Source organism: Ictidomys tridecemlineatus, chromosome 4 (assembly GCF_052094955.1).
Source record: "Ictidomys tridecemlineatus isolate mIctTri1 chromosome 4, mIctTri1.hap1, whole genome shotgun sequence".
Taxonomy (NCBI): Eukaryota; Metazoa; Chordata; class Mammalia; order Rodentia; family Sciuridae; genus Ictidomys; species Ictidomys tridecemlineatus.
The window spans coordinates 151,481,450-151,502,658 of NC_135480.1; the positions used below are offsets into that span (position 1 = coordinate 151,481,450).

The 21,209-nt window shown below is 35.7% G+C and overlaps 1 protein-coding gene across 50 annotated transcripts in view; it reads right to left on the reverse strand.

Annotated features, from left to right (window-relative positions):
* Ptprd (protein tyrosine phosphatase receptor type D) overlaps nucleotides 1-21,209 on the reverse strand; it is a 2,128,582-nt gene that overhangs the window by 288,339 nt on the left and 1,819,034 nt on the right. For all 50 annotated transcript variants that reach the window (XM_040285790.2, XM_040285762.2, XM_040285761.2 and 47 more), the window contains one exon: nucleotides 1,893-2,038. In XM_040285790.2, coding sequence (XP_040141724.1) covers nucleotides 1,893-2,038 — 146 coding nt within the window. The remainder of the gene's footprint in view (nucleotides 1-1,892; nucleotides 2,039-21,209) is intronic.

Here is a 21,209-nt window from a genome sequence, read left to right on the forward strand (position 1 = left end):
CTAGCTTAGCATTTTCTGCATTTTTAGGGCATTCTTGCTGTAAAATGGAGGCTTGCTTCACCAGGCAGAAAATTAATGTTCTAAACACCAAGCCTGAATTCACCATCATTATAAACTCTATTGCAAAACAGCTTAGCAACACTAGTAATCATGCCATCCAGCTAATTCAGGTACTAAAAAAAAAAAAAAACATGATGGTAATGATGATGATGGTGATACATATGTATATATAACTATAGGGTATGTCACCTGTCTTTTTAAAACTATGCTATGTTCTATCAGCTGCTCACTCAAATGACACTTTTTTTTTTAAACTACAAGTGGTACTTCCATGTGCCTAAATAATTAATTGAAAATGTCTTACAAATATGTTCATGGAATGCTTAATCCCAAATGATGTTTTAGCATATAGAGGAAGGAGACTAAATATTTGTAAAATATGTCCATATTAAGTCCTCTGTATATTCCATATTCATCCTAAATTCATGGAGATATACAAAATGTTCCACTTCTCAAAGCACCACAATTTATTTTCACCCCTATTAAGCACACATTTTAAAATAAATCTACTATGCATCTTAGGGAATAAACAGCATAGTTATTAGAATCTTGGTCAAGAAAATTAACTTCATTTAAACTAAAAAAAAAAAAGTGTACCAAGGATATGTGTGTGTGTGTGTGTGTGTGTTTGTGTGCATGCACACGTGGGTACACACGCACATCCGCACACTCTACATGCTGAAAGAAATAACCTGAAGACTAAGGTATTCGTTTCATGTTTAAAACACCACATCATTTGTTATATTTCAAATTTCATCACTGTGATTAATAGGTACTTTATACATACAAACGATATATCACTGACACTCTATAAAAATGAGCACAATCAAATTGTTCTGGATTTTGTAGTGCTATATTTCTTTTAACTAGAATGCATTTTTAATCTGCCAAATTAAAAATTGAACCTAGATTAAAATCTTGGGTTAAAAAAGGAAGTACCTTAAAAAACAAAACAAAAAAAGTTCAAGCTATCCTCTCCATGTCCGAAATTGCAGCTGTGACATTGTGTGCTCCCTCCATTCTTTTTCTGAGTAACTTAACTATTTTTCTTCTTCAGAATGAGCAAATTTCAAAAACTTAAGACCCCTCACAATACTCAAAGAGTAATACAGAAATGGTGTTTCACCATCTTGGATGCACTGGGCATTACTGAATAAAGAAAATCAATTTGTTCTCTAGGTTTACCTGCAATTTCAACCTGTTTGAGTATGTTTCTTACAGGGTAGTATTTTACACTAAGATATTGTAAAAAATGTCTCATTTAGGTTCATGCTATTTTCCTGTTCAAGTCTATTCCCCTTCTTTTTAAGAACTGAAACTCAAATCCCAATCCAGGAAAACACCATCCTCTCCAGAGTTGTAAACCATGAGACTGGATGGAACTGACTCCATTCCTGTAGATTCTGCTGGTTTAAATTAATTAACCTACTCTATTCACCTGCCCACACAGATTGGTTCAAGAATAAACAAGTAACTCAGAAAGGCCAATGAGACGGGAAGTTTCAGAAGAGTCAAGTTTTCATATATCCTCTAGACTTGGTCATGTAAGGACCAACCTTAAGAGGAAGCAGACTGAGGTTGAAGGTGACAAATGCATCCCAGGAACACAATTTAAGTCCTTGCACAAGCAAAGACAAAAGGCAGCCACTTCAACCCCCAAATTCTCCTTTTCAAAAAGCCCTTTAGAGTTACATTATCACACACAACATTATGAATGTCACACCTCAGAGACTACAATATCTTATCAGAGCAAAGCAAACAGGTAACATATAAACCCAAGACAGAGCAGATAACATTCTTCCCCCAGAGAAACAGAACAATGGACCTAATACCTCAAATCTCTGATTGCTGACTTTCTTTCCTTTTTTGTTCCAGACAATTTTAGGTCTTGGGTCTCCTGTAGCTTGGCAAATGAAAGATGCAACTCCGCCAGAGACCCCCGTCTGATCAACCGGCGTTCGCGTAAACCTTGGAGGTGCTGAAATAAAAAGAAATAAACATCACAATTAAATGGAAAATTGAAATACAGACCAATATCCCTTTGCAACTACTCCCCCATAACCCTTAACCTCACACATACATAGGTATACCAGGATTACGAAATTAGAAAAGTACCTTTTACTTCTCAGGGTAGTTTATAGGGGAGGTAGCTTCCTGGTCAAGTTATCTGTTATGCTTTTTATTGCTGAAATCTATATTAAAGCAGAGATCCAATAACTTCCGAAAAGCAACATCACACATTAATTTTTATTACTAGTATAAAAAAAATCCAATTTGTCCTCTGTAACAAAATGAGCTCATCAATCAAAGTGAGTAAAATTTTAGCTCTTTTCTTTGATGCCACTATCAGGACCCTGCCAGAAAGCAGCATTACCACTGCTGAGCTATTAAAATTAGTGACATTTGAAAGAAATTCTAGGGAATTTTAAAGAGATGACAAAAAAAAAAAGTGGCCCTGAATTAGAAGGTATGGCAAGAACGAAATAAGGTGAGGGAGGGAGAGTGACTTTCTAACCCAGATATTGTGGGCTGCCTTACTTAAATCCACAATTGCCAAAAAAAGAAAAATGAACCAAGAAGCCATTAAATTCACAGCAAAAAAAAATGTATTTTATTTTTGTATAGTACTGTGCATGAAACCCAGGCCCTTACTTTGTTGTTATCGAGTCAGGGTCTGATTAAGTTACTGAAGTTGGCCTTAAACTTGGAATCCTCCTGCCTTAGCCTCCCAGTAGCTGGGATTAGAGGCATGTGCTACCATACACAGCCAAAGTGGATATATTTAAAGAAAGATAAAGACTACCTACTAAAGCTTAAAGGCTAGAACTTGGAAGGTTTGAAAGCTCTTAAATATTCCTAACATTCACTTCCCTTTCCTTAAAAACTTATTTTACATCTCATATTTCAAAATTCAGAAATATATCATCAAACAATGATATGAAATGTAGATGAGTGTTTATACACAAAGCTATTCATCATGCCATTTGTTTAGTAAAAGATTATAGGTAACATAAATATCAATATAGAAACTGGTGTTGAAATGAACCATGGCACAATGATGGAATGCTATACAATTGATAACTTGTAAAATTTTTATCATATATCATGATAAATACTTATGATTCAATGGTAAGCTACAAAAACATATGGAATTATATCAGAGGCTATTTGAAAATAAAAATGGACACATGAAACTGGACAAAGCTTACTAAAATCATGATGGTGTTTTGCAAGGTGGTATTTTAATGTTTTTCCTACTCCTTTACACCTTTCTTACATCCTTGACTTTTTATACTGATGCTATTGGCATTTTTTTAAGTTAAGAATATTTCACTTATTTTGCATTTGTGATCCTTATTCAAGGTTTTTTTTTCTGTTGTTTAGTTATATATGAATGAAAAGTGGTTTTTAGCAACTACAGCTAACATGCATTTTGAAAACAATCCTTAAGATTTTAATAGGAAAAAAAAAAAAACAATGTCCATTCCTGCTCACTCTCATCACTGTTTTCTCTACTTCAATTCAGGTTTTCATGCTCTTGCTGCCTTGAGGGAGTATCTGACTGCTGGTGTGTTTTCCCTGCATTCAGGAAAACTAGATTCCCATCTCAAATCAATTATTGTTTTATGGTTTTAGATAGATAGAGATGGATAATATAGGAGATTTTTAAAAAATGAACTTTACTGTTTCTTCACTGTAAACCTAAATTATTTGCAAAAATCCCTTACAGTTTTAAGGTTTTATAGCTTAATATAAGATTTTCATAAAAGGGCAAATATAGAAGTGAGAGAAGAGAGACATCTTTGCAAACTGTGGTTCCAGGAAAAGAGCCTCCACCTCATCAGCAACTAGTTGGTGGAAACACAGGGGCCCGGGGCCTGTTTGTGTTCAGAAAGATTAAGAACAAAAAAAGGGCTCTAACAGGCTGCTAAAATATCATGTCCTGCAGCATCTCTGAGTAGCACTACAAACTAGAAGCTGTGGGAAGTACTTAAAATTATGTGAAATTCAGTAACACAGTGAATGGAATAAAAAATACTGTATGCTGATATCACTTTGGAAACAAAGACATTACAAGGTTTTAAATTTCTCCTTCTGCTGTTAAAACAATGCAAATTGATAATAACCACCCCCTTGTCAATACCCAAAAGAGAAATTATAATTACACAATTAAAATTTCTAGAAATCTCCCTGGAAAAACAAAGTGCATTGAATTGCCACATTAAATTTTACAATACTGTCAATTTCAGGTACCTTATCTTATCCATATTCTAAAAACTGTCAATGAATGAAAATCCATGTTAACAACCCAGGTTCCCATGTAAGGTCTGTTTCGAAATTTCTTACAACCATGCTTGAAGAGAATCAACAGTTGTCATAGGACATGAAATAAACCTAGAGGTAGGGTGCCATTTTCCCTACACTGAGTTTGTTTTTTGTTGTTGTTGTTGTTTTAAGGGTCACTGTATCACTTTTCATCCCAAAGTATGAAGACAAGTTGGAGATTCTTATAATCTGCAAAGAAAGCAATGGTGAAGTGCTTTTTTTGTCCAACTGCCATAAAAAGGCCTATATAAGGAATTTCATCTGGAAAAAACTAGTAGGTGAGGACACATAAGAGGTAAAATTTGTATTAAATACAGAAATCTTCCTTCTAAATAAAATGGAAAGACAAATTTGCATACATTCAAGGATGGCTGTAACAGTCCAGTGTTTTCCAGGTTTGTTTTTCATTTATTCATTTTCTGATCATATATGGAAGTTTTAGGGCAAATACAGGCAAAAATAAAAACTGCCAAAGACATAACCACTGAGTGCTACTATAAGGATTTTACTTCTGAAGACCAAGTCAAATAATGGAATTAACCTATTTAACTGTGGAAAACTTATTAAAATAACAAATTAGCATCTGTTTCAGGATCTGAAACTATTTTTCTAAATCCTTCTAACTACCACTGTAGCCAAGGTGTTGACTTTGCATTCTTTAAAAAAAAAAAAAAAAATCTTGACAAGAATCCTTTCAAGAAACAAGAAAGAAGGGCAGTTCAGGTAGTGCTTGTCCACAGAGGTTTTGGGTTTTGTTGTTGTTGTTGTTATTTTTTTTTTAATATGAAAGACAATGGCCTTCACAGACAAGAAAACTATGGCTTTCTTATGGGATCTGCTATTCATTTCTCTGCATTTGTCCACTAAATATAAAACCACAGAAAAGATGTCATCATTTTATGATTCAAAGTAAGATTCTAGATAATATAGTAAAAGCCTTTCAGTGTGCATGTGTGTTGCATAAATAATCATTTTGCCTGGTCACTTTCACAGACCTACGCTGTCAATGCCAGGCAGCCAGCCAAAGGAAAGATGTGAGACAGAGAGCTAAACTTAATAATACCAACAAATGCTCCAGGACAGTGAAATCTTTACTCTGAAGGGTATAAAAATGCAGAGCACCCACTTCCCCTTCCATTTCTTGTCATTAAAGGAGCTAGAGGAAGCCTCTGCCTTCTTTTGTCATGGATAATGTCCAAATTTAAATCTCATTCTGAAAAAGGGAAAGGTGGGTAAAGATCCAAGTAAAGGATAAGATAAAGATATCTACTAAAAAGTCACAAAACAGGACAGCCTCAGACCTGAATAATGAAAATCCCCATTTTTATTCCAGGAGATACAACCATCAATGCTATAGTTGGTCAAGGGCTGGGGTGGGAGGGGGACGGGTGAGGGGGATGGGGAAGTATCAAGAATATAAAGATGAGAAGAGTATTAGATGATGACGATGATGATGATGATGATGATGATAATGATGATGATTACAGGTATTATTTCATTCCATTGTTGTTAGAGCTAACTGCCAGGACTCCCCACCACTCCTATTGTTACTGCCTCTGCTCCCACTAGGGCTATTGTAGTTAACTGCCTCTGCACCCCACTTAAAGTTGCCAAAACTGTGCTTTGCAAAATGCATATCTGCTCAAGCCAATTTTGACAAGTGGAAAGTATCTTTTATTAAACTAATGCCAGACATTGCAGAGATCAAATTACTTTTCAACCCAGAAAGTCTATTTTCTAAACATGGTAAACATGCATATGAGTCAGAACACAGGCATGGCTGACATTCTAGACTGTGTCTACTGCGCTCAAAGGTGCTTGCATTCTCCGGATGCATTCACAGAAAAGACAGTAGCTCCAGGAATATAGTAGATCATTATTTTCCATACAACTCAAGTGGAGCACAAGATGCCAAATGATTTTTAGGACGTTTCTTAAAAATAAAATCAATGCACAGTACCTTTGCACAAAATGGTTGTAATATTTTGGCACCATATCATGTTTCAAGTTGCTAGGCTCTCAAGACAAGGTGGTGACCTGAATACGCATTTACAGCTATTACCTTTAGAAGAGAAAAACCAACCAAGAACATGTCTTTGGCCATCCTGAACAAAATACTCTACTGAGGACAGAATCTTCCCTTTAGGACAATATATGAAGCAGAGCTAGATATTAACAGGGAAGATACATTGAAAAATACTAGTAATATCCATGGAAGAAAAAAATTGATGAGAAATTCTTAAAGGTTAAGAAGGCAACTCAGGTTGGAGGTAACTGGATTGGCCAACAGAGAATCATCTAAAATAGAACCACAGAAGGATCACATGCTACCAAGTGAAGAAGTGAGGGTGCCATTTGTTCAATTTAATTCTAATTAATAAGCTACTTCTGTGGACATCAAGAAAATATGTCGCATAGGGAACAAAACTAACGGCATGTAACTAATTGGCTTTTGTTTCTTTTAGCCGATTAACATTTCCTTAAATAGAGAGCTTTTTGTTAGAACGCTGTACTTAAAATCTTGGAAGGGGAAGGTTAATCATAATATTAAATGATACTAAGGGGGAAGATAAAAGAACATTCCATGAGAATGTGCTGGTAGTCCTGTTTTGGGCATCTTATTCCTCCCTAAAAGATGTCTACAGAATTTATGAAAAAGTCATCCCAACCCTGGTCTTTCTCTGTGTTGGGATGAAGGCTTTGAAGAAAAGGTCAGGAACAGGCCTCCTCAAACGGGAATTGTAAAGCGCAGAGGTGCATTAGTGATGCTTCTAGAAGTAATTACTGGTGTGAAGGTTTAGGAGTAAGGGCTTTACGTTCCTGTCCAGTCACAGCACATCCTATTGCCACTGACCCATACATGGAGACTAGCTAGAGTTTGAGTGGATGCTGGGTCTTCTGTTAGAATTAGCCTGAATTTCGGTGGGTAAGGGTATAGGGAGGATGTGCCTCAGACAGCAGTCCAGTTACATGAACACATCGTGAAGAGAGAAGTCCCCAGGTAGATATGCAACTGATAAGGAGGGCAAAAATCATGACACAAAAACGGAATGGGTGGTTTCCAGAATAGATATGCAATGTAAACCTCGGCCTATCACACAGGATCAGAACTGGGTCACCTCTTGATGTCCCTGACCAGGACAGGTTTTCAAAGTCAAACAGACTATTCCTGAATCATTTATGGTATTTCATTTTTAACACAGCTCCCCAAACAACCCGTTAGCCTTAAAATGTGATTTATAGGGCAAAATATTTCAAAATAAAATAACTGGCTTTACTGAGTTCCAACTACTAGACTAAATGCTTTATATAGATCTTATACTATTTTCCAAAGCCCCACAAGGTGTAATGCTTACTCTTCTTTGATAGATTTATAGAAAGCTTTAGGGTAATATAGATATTTGGATAGATGTATAGATGAATAGATGGATGAGAGGAAAGGAGGGAGGGTGAAAGGAAAACAAAGAAAGCTCACTGAGTTCAAGAGTGAGTCATGAACTTTTGATCTCATTGTGAGGCCCTGGTATTTTTATCCTGCCAAACTAGAAAATGGAAAGTTACAAAGATACTGTACAGACAATATGACATGAGTCAATTTACTATACACTGAGGCTTGTTTTATTTAATATACAATGTATAGTGATTGCTTTTTAAAGGGTTTAGCAAGTACCTTGTGTATATTACAGTGATTATTTTTCACTAGCGAAAAATTTCACCAAGGAAATACTGCCCAGGTAAGTTATTGTAAAGTGGGGTAACATGCCAGGAGCCAAATGAAATCAAGAATAAATTAACCAATTATGACACCTGGACAACAGAGGAAAAATCAATGCTACAAAATTTATACACAAATCACCTCAATTCCAAGTTTGGTATTGTAAAGTACATTAACTTTATTCTATGTATATGCTCAAATTGTTCAGAGAGGAAAAAGACAACTACCCTATTAAAGTTCTTGAGACCCATTTATCCCATTCCTTTTCAACCTTGGCAACGGATTTCTACGTATGTCTATACCACTAAATTTATTCAGATCTCAACCCCCACTTCTTTGAGAAGGACTACTAAAGTGGCCTACATTGAATGGATACAACTCTGTGCTTAACTATTAAATATTTAACTTGCAAAGAATTGATATGTATACCAACAGGAAGAGCAAGGGGGGAATGGAGGGAGAAAGGGAGGGAGGGAGGAAGGAAGGGAGAGAGGAAGGGAAGGAGGGACTTAATGAAATGTATCTCCAACTTGAATCTATCTGATCTTTATTTCTAATGGAATGAAAAGGGTCCTTCCAGCATCTCAAAAAAGTGTTCTGTTAGAAACACACCATGCCATCTGCCTTCCTAATCCTTCTTAAGTGTACACTTCTATTTGTGGCACTTTCATTTTCCCCAAAACACATCCTTGAAAACTTTTTTTTTTTTTTTTGAGACAGGGTCTCACACACTAGGCTTAGGGCCTAAGTTGCTGAGGCTCCTTTTGTGAACCTCCTGCCTCAACTTCCCCATACCCAGCATTTTCTGACTTCTTTGCCCCACAACCAATCAATGTGTAGTCCTACTGACCTACTTTTGATATTTCCCATCCCTCTTTTTTTTTTTTTTACACAATATCTTCATTTTATTTATTCATTTTTATGTGGTGCTGAGGATAGAATCCAGTACATCATGCATGCAAGACAAGTGCTCTACCACTGAGCCACAACGCCAGCCCCCCTGGCCTTTTTTTTCACATCTAATGACAACAGTCCTGATTGTTTTGAAGCTGGATATTAAAATCACCTGGGAGTCTTAAAAACAAGAAAAAAAAACTAAACTAAGCAACTATAGACTTTTAGATCCCCAACAATTAAATAGAAAATCACCAATTAAATAGAAAATCCCCACCAATTAACTAGAAACTCTGTAAATAATTTCTAGAAGATTTCATTGTTCAGTCAGGACTAAGCATTACTAAATGATACCATGGTAACAGTATTCTTCCATCCAGTCACCCTCACTTCCACTTTTATTTCTATAATTAATACTATATATTACTGTGATTCTTTTTGATCTTTTTGCTCTTTTTCTCTTTCACATCCCCCACCCCACCCCCAGCATATCTATGGTTACAGCTCTTTTCCATCCACTTAAAAAATAAATAAACTTTAAGAGCCAAGTTCTTCAAAATAAAACTAGAAATTTTGTTTGGTCATTAAGATATTTCTGAGATGTTGCCAAGCTAATATGTTTCTACCATCATCCATCAAAGACTTAAAATTCCCTGCCTCCATGTCTTGGTACATGTTATTCCCTTGTACAGAATACCTTCTCCACTTGTGCATTTACAGAATTTCCCCATTTTTCAATCCAAAATTAAATCTCTTGAAGCCTTCTTTGAGCCTCCATCTAGATGAAATCTACCATCCTTTTAACTCCCTTATCACACTCTCTGTTTCCCTTAGGAGTCACAAGAGTCTATATTTCAGTTTTTTAGTTATTATATGAACAAGAGTTTTCTTCTGCTCCACGTTAATAGAATACTGAGAAAAGCATTTATGACGTGATCCTCTCAGAAGTCTCATAACCCCTAATCACACCCAGCACAAAAGTGTTCAGGGTATCCCCACATTTGATAAAGAATCTCCAAGGTGCTACCCACCCTAATCCCTGACTATATACCATGAGTATTTCAGAATGGATAATCACGTAAACATGACTGCTGTGCCCCTATTTGAATTACATTTGCCTACAACTCAATAAATTAACTCTGAATACAACTCCCCTTCTTTGGAATATAAATTCTATGTAATGCACATTTGACATTGCAGTAGGTGACAATGTGGGAGACAAATAAATCCATAACAGGCCCCAAGCTAATCAAATATGGAATACCTCAATCTTAAAGGCATGTGCGCCATCACAGGACTGAGGTCCACATGAAGTGTGATGCAGTGTGGATCTCCTTTTGTTTTCTTTTACCATCCAGCCTCATTGTTGGAGGGGGCTCTCATTCTCTCTGCCACTTTTTGTTTTTAATTTTTCAAAAGGATTTTGTGGCTCTGATTGTATTATTGATTATGTGAAAAGGGAAAGAAAAAGATACTCAATGCATTTAACAACTTACCTTGGTGACTAAATTTAAGGAATTATTCTAGACCCATTTAATGTATTTCTAATAAATAAGTTATAATGTGTTGTTTTATAATAACAATTTCATTAAAATACATTGTTATCATATATACATATATGATCACAGGACTGGTGTTGCAATTCTGCAACAAGTATAACCAGAAGAATAATTAGTTATATTCCATTCATGTATGATGTATCAAAATGTATTCTACTGCCATATGTAACTATAATTTTTAAAAAATTTATCAAAAATAAAAAGAAGTTGGAAAATGGTTTTAATAAAGTCATACCACAGATCCCAAAATATATATAATGAATATTTATGTCAATAAAACATAGGTTTCTAGTTTTTCTAGGATTTCCAGTTTTTCAGTATTTTAAAAACTTCAATAATTAATCTTATACCCTTGCACACATAAGCAATTCCTATTATTCATTCCTACAAGTAACAATTCCAATATGTATAATGAATTAAATATAAAATTGCTGAATAAAAAACTGAACTTTTTAAGGTTTTTGATATATTTCAACAAGTTATGCTTTAAAAATAACACATATTCACACCAAGAATATATTAGTGTCCAATTACCTGATTCACTACTAAAGATCATGATTATCACTGGCCAAATGCCCATGTATTTAAAACAGGAGATGGACATACGGAGATCATAGAGTCATCATTCTGAGCAAAGAACTGGATAATCCAATACTCAGAAAAAAATAACTCCCTCAATCCTGCCTTTTCCATTTCCCCTTGGATAAAAAGAGGTCAATACTTACAGGTGAGTAGTGAGTACTCACAGAACAATGAAGGAGGAAGGAAATGGTGGAAGACAAAGTTTTACTAAAAAAAAAAAAACTACTGAAAATCATGCTACACTATTTATTATCAAAAATAATTGCCAATTTTAAAAAGCCTTTCAAATTATTTTTCAAAAAATCTTATATTCAGTTTATACTAATTATTACTCAGTTTCCAGTAATAAAATGAATTTTCTAATTTGATATCCAGATTATCTATCTTAATGGTGCCTGCGCCTCTGTGCTTTATTTCACTCCAGTAATCAAGCATTAAATCATCTGTATCTATATATAAATTATCTTATATTTGTAATAAATTTGCCTACTGGTCACATAAATATCAAAAGTGCTAAATAATAAAAATTTATAAAATAAAATTTTATTTTTCACTATGTTAATTTTTTTTCCTATTTTTAATTGTAAGGTTTTCAGGGACTTATCAGCACAAATTTAGTTAGCATTTACTGAGAGGTCTGGTAGGCCTGGGCAGATACACAGTGGAGTCACATCTGGCTCCTCCCTGCCCTTTTTTTTTAAGTTGTCAATGGACCTCTATTTATTCATTAAATATGGTGCTGAGAATTGAACTCAGTGCCTCACACATTACAGGGTAGCACAATACCACTGAGGCACAACTCCAGCCCTCCTCCCCTCTTTGAAAGAATATACTCTAACTATAGTTACGCCTTCCAATGAAAATCTTACAGAACTGGATCGTTTGTCTAGTATTATTTATTAGAAATAGGGATACTTTGGAATATATAAGCAAAGAAAAAATTATAGAAAAATATAACAGTGATGTAAAATAATTATAGGAGAGCCCTTATCTGATATTTGCAGGCATACACATATTTTTCAAAGCCTCAATTTCCCATATATAAAATCAAGTCAATAATAGTATTTGTCTCATAGGCTTGCAGCAAAATTTAAAAGATAACTGGTGTCCAAGATGCTGCAAAATGACTGACTCACATTTAAGCAATCATCCAAAGTTGACAGACCACAGAACAGCTGACCAACCTCAGTCCTAGCACCTTCCCCACCTTCCACCCCAACTACCACAGTGGAACATCCCTTCCAGTTCACTTTACCATCTCTGGTCTCACCTGGGATTACTACATATTCCAGAACAGTACACAATACAAAATTCTGCTATTCACAAAACAGTACTCCATATTACAACAGGACCGTTTACATTCATGGACGAAGTAGCACAGGTTGGACCAATAAAGTAACAATGGTATATTCCAGTGTTTTGCAGTAATTTGTCTTACTTCAAGGTATATTGATACCACAGTCATAAACACTTGTTTTACAGTAGTGAAAATTGTATAGCCTCAAAGCTATAACTTTTTGCTTAACATACAGCCATGGGATGTTCTGACCAAAACAAACAATCTCCTCATTCGGTGTGCCTGGGCAATAAAATTTCTCTGATGTACTGACATGCTTAGTAAGACTGGCCATCTGTTTTGGTCTAAGACACTCACAGCAACCACTGGTTTAGTGACATAAATTTCAGAAAGGCATGAAAGGGGATTTGAATCACTCAAACAGAATCTGTGAAACCATTTTTCTCATTCCGTATGCCGGAGTCATGCATTCTTAATGAAAACGTGTTATCAGCAACACCATTTAGACATCACTCAACATTTTCCACTTTAAGCCTCCAGGTTTGCTTACTACCTATTTATATATTCAAAATACACAGACTGCACATCTTTTTCCATTCAGTAGAGTGATAAAGACCCTTACAGTGAAACAGATGAAAAGTCATGCACTGCAGGCCATCTCCCGAGCTCATTCAGTAGAGATGCAGGGAAATGACACAATATTTATTGGATTTTTTTCATATTTCTTCCAAATGGAAATATACTCACAAAGCTATTTAACAGATACTATTTGACAAAAAAAGAAGGGGGAAAAAAAGCTCTACTGATCCTTTAGCATAGTTTTCAAAGCAGATTCATTTACATCATTCACTGCTAATTTACTCATTAATCATAATTTATCACATCAGATGTGCTGATCATCATTAAAAAGTAATCATTTATTCTGCATTCTAACCTGCTGCTTATCATGTATCTGCAAATTGGATCACACAGGAAAGGTAATTGGCTTATTTGTAAAGGAACATGAGAGCAGATATAAATTAAGTGGCAAAGGAAGAGGGAGAAGAAAGAAAAACAATGCTTAGTTCCCAAATTTTATGTTGCCACACTCCAGAATATCGATCCTGCTACTTCTTTTGTAAGAACAATGTATTTTTAGTATTTTTTTAAATTTTATTATTTTTCTAGAAAAAGTAATATGCTGTTCTGGCTTTGCTTTACACACCAGTATCAAACCAGTTCCACCAAGAGAAGAGATGGTGTTGGTTTATTACCTGAAAGACTCAGCCAGTGTGAACTGTTCTTCTCTTCCTTTCAACCAAAGTAAGGCAGTATCATGCCTAGCAAAAGCCTGAATCATTTCATGTAAAATAGATCCACTTACAGGAATAAATTGCTGGAAAAATTTACAAGTGTTGTTATAAGAACTCTTTCTTTATGGAGAAAATAGCATCATTAAAAATACAGTTTTGATGTTACAAAAAATATTTTGTATAGAATGGAATGTCAGAGTTTTGATCGTAAAGGCAATATTAATTAGAGAATGGAGCTTTAAAATGGAGTACTTCCTAAAGAAAGTCTATAACATTATCTTCTAAATAATGTGATTTTTAAATGTTTTCAATGATTAAACATTTAAAATTTGGTCATTTTAAAACATTTCCTTGGTTTTCAAGGAAAAATATTTTAAAGGATGCTATCATTTAAAGGATGCTATCACTTATTAATATGCAAGCAAATACATAATGGATAAAGAATGGAAAAGATAAAACACAAACTAAAAAAAGTTTGCATGCCAATAATACCAGTGTTATTTTAAAATAAAATGGTTATTCAAAAACTACACTGGAAAAATGCCCAGCATTATTCACATTTAGATCAGTAACCTGCTAGGAATCATGCTAACTTTGTAAGGTTTACATCATACTTTTGTTCTATGTAATACTCAGTGTACTGTAGATATTCAGTACCTTTTAAAGCAAGTATAATTACTTTGGTTGTATGGAAATTATGGGTATGCATCTATATCCCTTCCAGATATTTCCCACTAAATTTAGGGGTTTCTTTTTAATTCATTTCTCTGTAGACACAAAACTCTATGCCAAAAAGAATTTGGCAATGATTTGCAGTCTTTCAAATATTCTCATTCAATAGCAGGTAACCATTAGAACCAATAATATTTTGTAGGCTATTAAAATTCTATCTTTCTGAAATCCTTCCAACTGAGCACATATAGCAAGCAAATGAGTAGTACTTATTTTACATATTTTTAATATTTATTTTTTTAGTTGTAGATGGACACAATACCTTTGTTTTCTTTATTTTTATGTGGTGCTGAGGATCGAACCCAAGCCCTCAGACGTGCTAGGCAAGCAGTCTACCCCTGAGCCACAGCCCCAGCCCCTTATTTTACATATTAAATCTTTATCTTTTCTAAAATAAAATACAATATCTTCTTTAGAGTCAGAGTTTGGACAAGCAGGTTGGAAATGAGGATACCTTTTCTGCAGAGGTATCCCTGAGTTTAATCTTACTAACAATGATTGATCTCTACATTCTTAAGCAGCAACCCTGCCCATTCGAAAACTCTATTCTCAGAGCTATTTGAGGGTACAAAAAATGGAAAGCATGACAACTGGTGCCATGAGAGGGCTGTGAAGTCATGTACAAGCAAGCAATGATAATAATAGATGATCACCCAGGGCCATGGACTAGCCCTGTCCACACAGAAAACTCAAGTTGACAGTAATTGGAGCCTGGCACAAAGTCAGAGGCTAGAGTACAATTCCTTGGTTTGGAGATGAAAATAAACCTTTAAAAAAAACTTTAATAAAATGAGCCCTAGATAGAAGAGGATATAATGCAATAATGTAAGTACTGTGCTTTTTTTTTTCTTAATTATATCTGGGTGAAATAACCCTATCAGACATTCCATGCCAGTGTCTTAAATTTGAGGAAGAAAATGTTTCCATTCTTTATCCATTATGTATTTCCTTGCAATCTGTGACCTGAAACATGTATAAAATAAAAGTTTAAAAAATATCAAGTAGAGAGGAAAGAAATCTTTTTTTTCCCTCACTTCCTTACTGAAATCTGTTATGTGTAGCCCAATCCTTTTGTTCTCATTTTCCAAGGGGCATCAGATTTATACACATAAATGTGCTTCTCGCCTCGCCTATTCCTGTTCTTTTGCAGGGGTAACTCTTGAACCTACAGACACAAGGTAAAAGTGCTTGAATATTCTAGAAACACTTTTGCAGTTGAATTAATTTTCAAATATCAAGTCCCTAATTTGTATCCCCAGGCAGTACAGACCCTGGTACCAGCTCATTTCTGTGCAGATTATGCATGCTTTTCTAGAGAAACACATTATCTGAGCCCCAGGAATATGGGAGGCATTCCAAAGAGGCACAGACAGTAAGGACCTTTATTTGCCAACTAACTTTTTCCCCCCCTATTCTCTAATTTACAGCTTAGGGTATTAAGTAAGAAAACAAAGGGTTTTCCCACACAGCAATAACCTTTTGGAAAAACCTGCAAATGAGATTTTAATTACACTATTTACCACTATAGAATACACTCGGAAATAAACTGAAACATTTCTTGCAGTGGGTTCCCCCCCCCCCTAATTTAACTATTGCAGACAACATCATAGCAATTTAAGTTGGTTATGTGACAAATTATTAGGACACTTATTTTAGAAGGAAAATCAACTAATAATTACTGCCCAGGCACATGGCTATTGTTCACAGCACAAACAGAAGCTGAGGCTGACAGCTGATGGGCCCAACCCCCTGCTATCCTTAGAACACATTTGCAAAATCCCAAGGCCTCTTGCCAGACTAAGGCATGCTGCAAGCCACCCTTTCTGTCCAACAGGGCTACACTGACCATGTTTAGGACCTCCTGCCAGCTTGGCCCTAATTTTAGATGCTAAAAATATTGTTTTAAATCTAAAGGGTTCCAATTGTAGAAGAAGGCTGACCTTTCAGCACCACTCTAAAATACCAGAATGGAACCTCAAGCACATCGAGTTTTAGACACAAGATGCAAAGTGTTTTTTGTTTAGTATTCACAAATCTTTATGAAAGGAAGAAAATGCTTTCTTGTATTTGAGTAACAGGAGCATTTGTGAATACATGCCAGGCCACATGCATGAGAGTCTGGATGAACTTCATCTTCCAGAATTAGAAAAGGGGTCTGTGGGTTGCCCTGAGATAAGTGTTCAATTCAGTGACAATTTGGTGTCCAATGAAAGGTAGAGACTCTGGGATCCCAGAGGTAAGGGATATATATACTTCTTGCTCTAAATCCTTAGGCATAACCTGTTCATAATCACTAGTTTAATGAGTAGAAGGGTTGCTTTAAACTCACTGTAACACATTGGTCAAATTTTACTCTCCAAAGTTTTTGGTAACCGAAAAAAGTATAAAAGCTGCCTTCTGAGGCAGATCTAAAAATGCTATGAAAGATCTCCTTCCAGGGCTATTGTTTCTAAGGGGAAAGACAAAAGAATCTAAAGGGATAGACTGCCATTGATAATATTTATGAGTTACTCCAACTCATTCAATAAATGGCCTCTGGGGTTGTCAGAGCATCTAAGTCAAAATGAACTAGAGAAAGACAAAGCCAGTGCTTACAATATGAAAAGCAAAGCAGTTTCAACACATTCTTAAGAGATTTTACTAATTGAAAGGCTTTGGGGAATGTAGTCATTTTTTATAGTTTCAATAGAAAGACTCTGCCATTCCTCACCATGCAGCCGAATATCCTACAGTCAAATTGCTCCCACAAGTGTCCTGAATCCTCATGTCAATTCCTACCCAGTCCATTTACTCTGAGGATCTCGAATCAGTACTCCACTATGCCTTTCACTCTTCCTGTATTGAAATGTTGAGCCTTTCCTGAGAAAAATCACAGTACTGTAAGAGCTAATGTCATTGCAAATCCATGATCTACAGCCTGGACTGGTCCCTGTGTCACCTATCAATCAACCTCCCACCCTTTACCAGTCTGCCCTGCACCAACCTCTCACCTCCAAGAGATTGATGCTCTTGCCTCCTGCTTCAACAGATAAAATACTGTCATCAAGCATAAACTTGATGAAAGCTACATCCCATTCACTGTATAAGAATTTCTAACTTACAAATCATTCTCCTCTTTAGTTTACACTGTTCAGGGCCAATTGTTTCACTTGTATTCTTCATCCATCCCCTGTGAAACTTGCTGCACCTACTGCCCCAGCACCATACACAATCAATAGCTTTACTCTCTCCCTAGTAAATACTTGCCCATAGATCAGGGTTTCTCACAACTGAAATTTTGGGTCGGACTATTCTTCTGTGTGAGCTGCCTGCATATGATACATGGTAATAGTAGGACCCCTGGCCTCTACTCAACAGATGCCAGTAACACTCTCCACATCAGCTGTGACAACCAAACACTGCAAAATGTCCCTGGAAAGATACCCTAAGTTCTTGCATCAGAAATTTAGTCTTTATCCTGGGATATTCTAGGATAGTCTAATTACCCTACCTCTACTTCCTCCAAATAAAATCATTTTTTTCCTACTCTTTGGTTCCTTTTAAAAATATCCATTGCTGCACATTTCGCTCTGCTTAGAATTGCTTGTTCATCATCTCTGTCCTACTAGACGATGAGGCAACAGAGGGTAGTGTCCTACTGAACATTCCTCCAATATTATAATCCAAACAAAGGAGGAAGCCTAAGCTAAAGCTTACTGAACTGCCACTGATTTCATAACATTGAAGCAAATGCCCAAAATATATGGACACTTCAGTGATACCCAAAATGCAAGAAAAATATTAATGAATAAGGCACTTACTTTTGCTTTATTGAAAAATTAAAAAATCCTCTATGAATATAAGCCAATGTTGCAAAAAAGGTATATGCAAAGATTTCATTCCCTCTGTCAAATTAATCTGCCAGAAATTTAAATATATTTTCAATTCTCCACAAGCACTAAGGTTATAATGAAGGGAAAAGAAACTATATCACTGGAAAAAAAACATTTTTGATTTAAAAAAGTAATAATACAATCAATACGGCACTATGATGATTGGGCTTCCCACTCTGTGTACTTAAATCATCGTTGGGCTTTAGCCATTAAAAAGTGGGTAGTTTTCTTCATTCTATTAACCTTCCAGGATTTATATCAGCTTCTCAAGTTGATTCTAATATGTATATTATTGGCTATTATTTTTCTGGTAAGATTTTTTTCACTAGAACTTTTATCAATCTTTGTTTTGTAAGAAAAATCACTATACTTATTAACATGTAGTACATTATGAATTTTTTCAAGATACCCAAATACAACCTGGAAATGTAAGTGGAATTAGATGGATAAGAAGTAAACAATAAGAACAAAATATAATAATAAAAAAATAAAAAAAAAAGATGACAGGATATTTCTCACCAAGTAGCAATCCCATTTAGTAAGTACAGTGTTTGGTGGTCTGGTTATTCAAAATTCTTTGTGGAGGTTTCACATGTGAGGTTTCTCTCAACCAGCTAAATACTCCATAAACGCAATCTCCATTTTCCTGTCCTGTCTCTTATTTCATAACTATGAGTAGAAAATATACTTTAGCCATTGTGTGGTGGCACATGCCTTTAGTCCCAGGGGCTTGAGAGGTTGAGGAAGGAGGACCACGAGTTCAAATCCAGCCTTAGTAACTTAGTGAAAACCTAAGCAATTCAGCAAGACCCTGTCTCTAAAAAAAACTAAAACAAGGCTGGGGACATGGCTCAGTGGTTGATTGTCCCCAGGTTGATTAAAAAAAAAAAAAAAAAAAACTAATTTCAAAACGGTTGATGTTGTGTTTGTTGGTCAGAATTTATTGGATTTTAGGGATTAAAATATAGCCAAGTTTCAAAAATTGGCTTTTGAGTTCGTGGTGGCCATTTACCCCAAATGATGAAAAACCTTTTCCAGAAATAGTGTGCCTATTTTATTAACTTTAGATCCTGAACTTATAAGCTTTAGGTTTTAAGCAACAGCTAGGTGGCACAGGCCTGCAAGTACAGTTATATATGAGGATGAGGCAGGAAAACTCCAAGTTTGATGCCTGGGCAATAATGCAAGGCTCTGACTCAAAACTATTTTTTTTCTCTGTAGTATAGATAGAACCCAGAGGCACTCTACCATTGAGCTACATCCACACTCCTTTCTAAATTTTTTATTTTGAGACGGGTCTTGCCAAGTTGCCCAGGCTGGTCTCAAACTTCAAATTCTACTGTCTCAGCCTCTGGAGTGCTGGCTGTGTATCTCAGTGGTAGAGTACTTGCCTCACGTATAAGAGATCCTATAATAATACAATAAAACAAAAATATAAATGTTGAGATATGCATATAAAAACATAGGAAATTTAAAAGCTTTTAAAAATTCAGTGATGAATGAAAAACTATATTTCAGTCACTACTCCTGTCCCTGAACATGCCACATCATTCACTTTTTCCCAATCTCTGCATTTCTTAAACTACCTGGAAAATGAACACAGTTGACCATCCCACCGCCTTAAAAATTTCTTCTGTCTTTAATAGCTCTTTCACTCATTTGTTTCATGTGACCATATCTTCGGCAAGATTTGTTTATCTCTTGATTACAGACCCCTCTTGACTTCCCAAATGCAATCTTTTCAGTGCTAACCAAGGAAAATGCAATTCCCAGCAGGCCATGATCCTACTACAGAATCTTCTATGGCTCCCTACCATTGCCTACTTAGTACAGGGCAGGAAACACTGTTGAAAAACATTAATTAAACCTAGCAAATAAAATAACACCTTGCATATTAGATCCTCAGTTTATCTACTATAGTCTCAACCCTCAATATTCATAAACCAGTTAGACATATGCCTTTCCTGAATCATTTATAATTTTATTTCAAAACACTACCTACGCCACCTGCAAGAGGAATGCCTTTCTTTACTAGCTAAGGATGCATATTTTGTTTCCTGGTCCAGATCTTGAGTCAGAATGTAAAACCTGGGAATCTGTGTCATTCTTTCCTCCTACAGATGATCTCAGAGCATACTAAGACTCTGTAGTTTTTTTTCAATGTATTTGAAAATGCTATTCCATTATTCTGAAATATTTTCAGAGGAACACCTGCTTCTTGAAAGCCTACTCCTCGTTCTAGGCTGTCTCGTACACCTTCTATTGGATGAAATCTTTTCTGACCCCCTATCAAGTATGAATTCTGAAAGCTCTGAACTACTGTGTCTTGTATCACTGTTTGACCTCATTCATGGCCAGAGGAGAGGCACCTTGACTTGAAGACGCTTCAGCTTCTGAGCTCTTTCCTTGCACAGATTACCCCCATGTCACACAGGCCTGGTCAAATGGGTATAAATCTGCAATGGTAAGATGCTTCACCCCACTTGTTTCATTATCACTCACTCTTCTTTTCAGGCACAAAGGTGTTAGAAGAGCTTCAGGCAATTCTGTAGGATCCAGCCAGGGGAGCTGATGGAATACATTTATTTTGGATTGAGTAGGATATATTAATATGGCTCACAGCTAAATTCTTGCAGGTCACAGATGTGGTATAGGACCTGTTTCTAGCTTTATTCCTACTGTTCACCTTACCAAGTCTCCTGTTCTTTAGATGAGGATTAATGACAAACATATTTGAGGCTTGTCATAAATTCAAAAAATATTACGACCTGTCACTGCACAAGAAAACTGAAGCCACATAGCTGTATGTCACAGAAATTATCACATAACCAATAGGAAGTTGCAAAGTTGACTAGAATTTTCTAAACTATCACTTTAAAT